This window comes from Elephas maximus, chromosome X (assembly GCF_024166365.1).
Source record: "Elephas maximus indicus isolate mEleMax1 chromosome X, mEleMax1 primary haplotype, whole genome shotgun sequence".
Taxonomy (NCBI): domain Eukaryota; kingdom Metazoa; phylum Chordata; class Mammalia; order Proboscidea; family Elephantidae; genus Elephas; species Elephas maximus.
The window spans coordinates 109,462,273-109,470,039 of record NC_064846.1 but is presented as its reverse complement, the minus strand read 5'-3'; the positions used below and the strand labels follow the sequence as shown (position 1 = coordinate 109,470,039).

At 44.0% G+C, this 7,767-nt stretch overlaps 1 protein-coding gene across 6 annotated transcripts in view; it reads right to left on the bottom strand.

Annotated features, from left to right (window-relative positions):
• Window positions 1-461: 461 nt before the first annotated feature.
• HEPH (hephaestin) overlaps window positions 462-7,767 on the bottom strand; it is a 211,130-nt gene continuing 203,824 nt past the window's right edge. For all 6 annotated transcript variants that reach the window (XM_049872967.1, XM_049872971.1, XM_049872970.1 and 3 more), the window contains 2 exons: window positions 4,529-4,573; window positions 462-694 (listed from right to left, as the gene is read on the bottom strand). In XM_049872967.1, the coding sequence (XP_049728924.1) occupies window positions 462-694; window positions 4,529-4,573 (278 nt within the window). The remainder of the gene's footprint in view (window positions 695-4,528; window positions 4,574-7,767) is intronic.

The window sequence follows — 7,767 nt, the reverse complement described above, 5'->3', positions numbered from 1 at the left end:
CATTCCCCATCATCCCTATATTCTTAGTCCTTAGTTTAAATGTGGCTTCTCAGTTCATTTAGTCTCATTTCAAAGTGAAGTTGCTCATTCCCTGGGAAGGAAGTAGAAACCTAATCAATTAATTTCTTCTCTTGATACCTCATTTGTGAGAAAGATCAGTTTCTAGGAATTTCCAGACCTTCTGAGTGTCTCTGACAGTCGTAATTCAGCTTTTGAAATTAGTGATGAAGGATACTAGGGGACTCATCTCTCCCCAGGTGCCCAAGAAACAAAAGGAAAACTTGTAAGCCTACTATTTCCATGTAAATAAGTAAATGAAGAAATACTCAGATAAGTTTGATTCCCTCCCCTGCCTCTCCACCACCCATGCCCCCTTTAACATTGGGATCAGCTGCTAGTCCATGGCCTGCTGAGAGTGCATTCCAGGTATGCTTTCTGAGGGTATCCCTAGGCCCCAGATGTTACTGCTTGAGGGACAGAAGCTTGAAGCTGTCATCCAGGATGGACCTCCTGTTACGCCGTAGCTTTCTCTGCCGATGCTGGTACCAGACCACTCCGCAAAGAGCAAGAACAATGAGCAGGAGGATGATACCCACAGCAATCAAGACAGAGGCCAGCATCTTGACATCCTTCATGGGGATCTGCATGCCTAGCATCCTCACATTGCCTTCTTCAATGTCTCTGGGAAGTCCAGCTGAAATGGAGTAAGAAGAAAATGGGCACTCTGGGCTGGGGAATACTCTAAAAAGTCATCTTTTACATTCAACTCTTGAAAGAGGAGAAACAACCCTGTCCAAATAGAAGAGAGGAACTCTCTTTATCGTCCCTCACAAGACCAACTGGTGAAGACAGATTCAGAGGTTACAGCGAATCAGCAAAACAGTGTGTTTTGGGGTGGGTCCTTAGATATCACTGAAGCCTCAGTCCCCCATGGAAGGAGCTAAGACTCATAGTGGGAAGGCACTTGATAAATTTCTACAAATATATAAAGTGATATAGACAAAAGTATTGGATTTGGTCTTCACAGCCCCAGAGGGTGCTGAATTGAAATCAGTAGGTGGTAACTCCAGAGAAGCAGAGTTTGATAACAACCTCCCAACGTGCCTACAGTCTTTCATCTTTTTGGGTCATCCATAACACGGATGTCAAATTGAACTTCCCAGTGGAAATACCTGATTGTGTGAGTTCCTGGCATTCAAAGTTTTGATAACCCCCAATTCACCTACAGAGTAAAGCTCAGATTCTTGAGCCAAGCATGCAAACGCTCACCTATCTTTCTAGTCTCATCTACTAGTCTTCAGTCACAGAAACTCCTTCTTGCCTTTGTTCATGCTGCTCCCTTTGCCTGACCACCCTTTTCTCCTTCTCATCTTTCTAGCCCCAGCTTTAATGTTATGTGTCTCTGCAAAGCTTCCTTCAGTTCAGTTCAGTTAATGGTCCTTTCGTCTATGTTTCTAAAGTACCTGTACTCTTTTTATTCCCAAAATTTACTTGTTGTGTGACCTTGGGCCAAGTGATTTAACCACCTCCTTCCCTCCACCTGGACCTCAGTCTCCTCTTTTATAAAATGAGAAAAATAGCCATACTAATTCAGGGGTTTGTTGTGAGGTTAAGTGAGTTAATTATAAAATGCTTAATAATATAGTACCTGGCAAATAGAAAATATACAATAAATGTTTTATGTTATCATTACTTGCCATTTGTTACAACACATAGCATCCAGCACTGCAATGATTGTTTCTGTGTCTCATTTCCTTTTCAGACACTAATTTCCTGGAAGGTAGAGACTACATCTTGCTTGTTTTGGTACCCCTGACACTCAGAACCTGTGTGATGAATGTATAACTGGATAAATGGATGTTCTGATAAAACATTACTGAAATGCAGTGAGTTCAAATAGAATCTGGAAAACATACTGGTTCTGAGTCTACATTCTATCACTTACTCCTTTTGTGCACTTGGACATATCACTTTCTATCTCTTAGCTTCTCCTGTAGAAAATTATAGGCTTTTATTAGACCAACAGTTTAAGGATTTTTTTTTTCCCATCATGGGGCTTTTTTTTTAATATACAAAAAAGAGCTTATCAAAGAAGTTTCCGGGATAAACTGAATGCTTTGAAGGTCAGCGGAGCAAGGGAAGGGGTTTGGGGACTATGGCTTAAGGGGACTTCTAAGTCAATTGGCAAAATAATTCTATTATGAAAACATTCTGCATCCCACTTTGAAATGTGGTGTCTGGGGTCTTAAATGCAAACAAGTGGCCATCTAAGATGCATCAATTGGTCTCAACCCACCTGGATCAAAGGAGAATGAAGAACACCAAGGTCACATGATAACTATGAGCTCAAGAGACAGAAGGGGCCACATGAACTACAGACTTACATCATCCTGAGACCAGAACACCTTAGATGGTGCCTGGCCACAACTGATGACTGCCCTGACAGGGAGCAAAACAGAGAACCCCTGAGGGAGCAGGAGATCACTGGGATGCGGACCCCAAATTCTCATAAAAAGACCATACTTAATGGTCTGACTGAGACTAGAAGAATCCTGGCAGTCATGGTCCCCAAACCTTCTGTTGGCCCAGGACAGGAACCATTCCCGAAGACAACTCATCAGACATGGAAGGGACTGGACAATGGGTTGGAGAGAGATGCTGATGAGGAGTGAGCTACTTGTATCAGGTGGACACTTGAGACTTTGTTGGCATCTCCTGTCTGGAGGGGAGATGGGAGGGTAGAGGGGGTTAGAAACTGGCAAAACGGTCACGAAAGGAGACTGGAAGGAGGGAGCGGGCTGACTCATTAGGGGGAGAGTAAATGGGAGCATGTAGTAAGGCATGTATAAGCTTATATGTGACAGACTGACTTGATTTCACTTAAAGCACAATAAAAATTATTAAAAAAAGAGCTTATGAGGAATACACCTAGGCATGTGTGTGTATATATGTGCACAGTAGTTAAGTGCTCAGCTGCTAACCAAAAGGTCGGCAATTCGGACTCACCAGCCACACCGCAGGAGAAAAGATGTGTCAGTCTGCTTCCATAAATATTACAGCCTTGGAAACTCTATGGGGCAGTTCTATTCTGTCCTTTAGGGTCACTATGAGTTGGGATCAACTCGACATCACTGGGTTTATACACATGTGCATGTATATATATAGATATATATATATGCACAAAAAAAATTTTATGTGTATATACATATCCTTTAAGATCATAATTGAGCAGTTCGGATTGAAGGAGACATGGATCTGAAACCCCACCCACTTAGCCTCACCTTACCTTTCCTTGTTAAGGATTGATTTGCATCCCCCCAAAAAATATGCTGAAGTCCTAACCCCTGTACCTATGAATGTGACCATTTGGAAATAGGATTTTTCTTTTGTTAATCCTGAGCGGTATCTTAGAAAAAGGGAAAACAAACACAAAGAGACATACATAGGGGAAGAACCCCATGTGAGGAACTATCTACAAGTGAAGAATGTCCTGAGCTACCTGAATCTGAAAGAAACCAGGAATGATCTTTTTCCAGCCAGAGAGTATAGTCTTGCAAACACCTTGAGTTTGGACTCCTAGTCCCCAAAGGAGCCCTGGTGGTACAGTGGTTAAAAGCTCAGCTGCTAACCAAAAGGCTTGCAGTATGAATTGAACAGCCGCTATGGGGCAGTCCTACTCTGTACTATAGGGTCACTATGAGTTGGAATCAATTCAATGGCAACAGGTTTGGTTTTTGGGTTAGTCCCCAAAACTGTGATATAATAAATTCCTGTTCTTTAAAGCTACTCACTTGTGGTATTTTTGTTATGGCACACTAGCAAACCAAGATACCTTCCATCTTGCTCCTCCCAGGACACACCCGAGTCCCCTGGCTGGGAGTTCATCAGATACTTAGGCACTGATGAAAAACCTTTTGACTAAACTAATGATCTTTAAAGTCCCTTCCAGCTCTCAGAACTTTCTGAATCTCTCCTAGTCCAGGACAAACGGGGTGGGGAGTGAAGCACTATTTAGACCTAGGCTGTATAGGAAAAGAGCCTCTATTTTCTTGAAGATTAGAAACAGCTGGTTCCAAAGGTTCAGTTATTTGGTATCCCATAGACAAAGGGGAAAGAAGAAAGAGTAAAAATATCTGGTGCAGACCATCTGGTGTTTGTTTAGTCTCCACTGTCCCTGTGGGGAATCCATGCCTGTGCTAAAGCTAATTCATGTCTAGCCTAGCAGAACCTAGAATTTTCTTCCCTCTTGGGCATTAAATTGCAGGTTAAGACAACAACCTTCAACTGGGGATGAGGCTATTTTGCTCAGACTGAGAAGATTGGGGGTGGGGGGCCAGAGACAATAAACCTGGTGAGGGAAGCTGAGCCTTGGGCCCCTTGTTTCTGAAGCCTTACAACAATCTTAGGATGCTTGCTGCTAGTATCATGATAACCACTTTCTGATCATGTGTGTACCATCTGCTAGAGATCCTGCCCCCTCCCACACACACACGTGCAGACTACTCAGTCTGTGCATCATTCTCCCTACCTTTTCCAATCTCTTTGGTGATGGTGCTGATGGTGCTTAAGGGTTCTGGGAAAGAAAAAAGACAAGAGATTAGTCTTGTTTTTCTTCATACAGATTTATAGGTTCATCATGGGAGATCAGTATTGGTTGGGGAACTCTTCTGTGGTATAGAAAACAAAATGAAGATGCCTGGAATTAACTATTTGTTAAAGTCAATATTGGCATGCAGATTTTATTTTGAGAGGTGGCACAAAATATGGGCAAGAATACAAGCTTAGGAATCCAAAATGTAAGTTATCCCTCTGCCATTATTTAGGTATTTCCTGGCACTGCCTATATCCCTATTACTGCTCTTTTCCTTCCATTTCCACCCTGCCTTCAGGAAGTCCCTGTTCCTTGTCAAACGTTCTTCCCTACATATTTAACTTCTTCTCAGAACACATCTTCCTCTTCCTGATTTGATGAGACTGGTCTCTCCTCTGAGGACTCTGTTTCCTTTACAGCCTCTCAATACTGCTTTCAGAGCATTGTTCCTCTATCTTTGTTGAAGCCCATATTATTTGGCTAGAGAAGGCACAACCACTTCTTGTCACTGTTACCTAGCAGGTCACTTCATTCATAGAAGTCTTTGGTACCTGGCTTAGTCCTCCTCTTTTTTCCTTAATTCCCACCATGAGTGTTGACTCATACAACCCTCAAGTCTCACAGATTCTAGACCTCTTAACTCCAATGACTTTCATATCCATTGCATTTCAACCAACTACTCCTATGGTCACATGGGACTTGTTATCCAGAATTGCTCCATCTCATAAATTTAAAATCTAATAGCCACCTCCTATCCTTTCAAATGCCCTTTCTTCTGTTACACCTGATATTACCCCTCATTAAGACCTCTAGCTCCTTAACTCTTTTTAATTTTTCCCAACCCATGAGCTTCATCCTATCATGTCTTCCATTCCTGGTCAGGTTAGACTCCAACTACAAACTTCATTTTGGTCTATCACTTCAACTACTAATTATCCAGGAGTGTCACAAACATCTACTTAAACACCAGTAACTATGCTTTTTCTGTATTTTATCTGGTATTCTTATTGCTACTGGAGAAAAATCATGCAGTTGTATAGACTAGTATTCCTTGTGTCCAACCTCAGCTAAGCCATCAATGCTGCCTGGCAATAGTACATTTATTTAGCATCATCCAGAGTGGCTATTTGAAAACTTTACCAACTCTCCTCAAACCCCTTACCCTACCACATGCCTTTCACTATCAGCAGATGATGCTGCCTCCTCCGTCACAGAGAAAAGAGAGATTCTAAGGCGGAAACTCTCTCTTTGTCAAGTCCCCCACCCAAGCCTACATACTGAGCCTTACCTTTCCTATCTTCTCTCTTCTTACAGTAGAAAAGATGGCCTCCTCCAGACTTTCACTAATCATTCATCTTAGTTCTGGCTCTCCTCTGCTGCTGGCTCACCAGAAACCTTGTTCCAACAGTTAGTCCTTTCCTCCCTATCTATATTCAACTCATCCCTCTGATTGGCCTGTTAGCACATATAAGGTTGGAATAATATCAAATTATACAATGGTGGGGCATAAGCAAACAAAAAAGCAAATAGGTAAGATTTATGGGCTGGCTCATTGTCATAGAGATATGAGCTCTCCTTACCTATGGAAGGACAAGAGCCCTGGTGGTGCAGTGTTTAAAACACTTGGCTTCTAACCGAAAGGTCAGTGGTTTGAACTCACCAGATGCTCTATGGGAGAAAGATGTGGCTGTCTGCTTCCATAAAGATTACAGCCTTGGAAACCCTGTGGAGCTGTTCTACTCTGTCCTAATTGATTGCTATGAGTCGGGATCAACTTCATGGCACCAGGTTTGTTTTTTTTGTTTTGTTTCATTTTTTCAGTTTTACTTATAAAAGTGCCTTTATGGTATGTATTAAGATGGTCAGTTATATATGGGATCTTCCATATTTTGGATGGCCCATTACATATGGAGATAACCTGTTGTCTTGAACCTCTAACATCTTGATGATGTCTCAATTTATTACTTGACTTTGGTTCTCATGGCTGACAGTACATAAAAATTAATTCTGTGTACCCATCTGAGTTCTAGGGAATAGCACTACAGTAGCAAATAGAAACTACATTCTAGCAGTATAGGTCACCAGAGAACACAGTAAATCATAATGTACAATTATTATCCATTCCTGGGAGAAAAGAGCAGATTTATATTCTTTACCCTGGTGCACTAAGCCTGTTTGAACGACCAAAGACATTTTCCCACTTTCTATTCCTGCTGCCAGATTGCCAGTGGCTGCAAACCCCAGAATATCCACCTCAATACCACCATTATTTTAAGCAGTATGACATTAAAAATAAATAAAAGCGGAGGCGGAGCCAAGATGGCGGACTAGGCAGACGCTACCTCGGATCCCTCTTACAACAAAGACACGGAAAAACAAGTGAATCGATCACATACATAACAATCTACGAACCCTGAACAACAAACACAGATTTAGAGACGGAGAACGAACTAATACGGGGAAGCAGCGATTGTTTCCAGAGCCTGGAGCCAGCATACCAGTCAGGTACGGCACAAGCACAGAGACCTGCTCCACCCCCCTGAACTAACCCCGGGAGGGGGACTAGCCGGTTCCACGGGCGGCGTGGGACGCAGCCGTTAGGAGAAGTCCCCGGGAGGCAGTGACTGATCTTGGAGCAGAAAGAGCAGCACCCGAGCCGGGGAACCGTCCCACAGGGATTTGGACTGCACGCAGGTACGCCATAAACACGGAGAGTTGCTCCACCCCCTGAACTAACCCCGGGAAGGTGACCATCCGGGTCGCGCGGGCGGCGTGGGACGCAGCCGGTAGGAGAAGTCCCCGGGAGGCAGCGACTGGTATTGGAGCGGGGAGAACAGCGTTCCAGCCGGGACACTCGATCGCGGCACAAGCACGGGGAGCTACTCCACCCATCTGAACTAACCCCGGGAGGGGGCCCACCTGGTTCACGGGGGCGGCACGGCCACGCGGCTGGAGGGACGAGAAGTCCCCGGGAGGCAGCGACTGATTTTGGAGTCGAGAGTGCACCGTCCCAGTAGGGGAGCCTTGACGCTGGGCGTGGGGCTGGAAGCGGAGGATCTGACCGTGACTCCAGCAGGCCAGACCCCCCGGGGGCAATCTCCACACAGACAGCACACATAGGCGACGCGCCCGCGGGAATCTCAGATATAATAGTCTTTCCAAGCAAGACAAGCAAC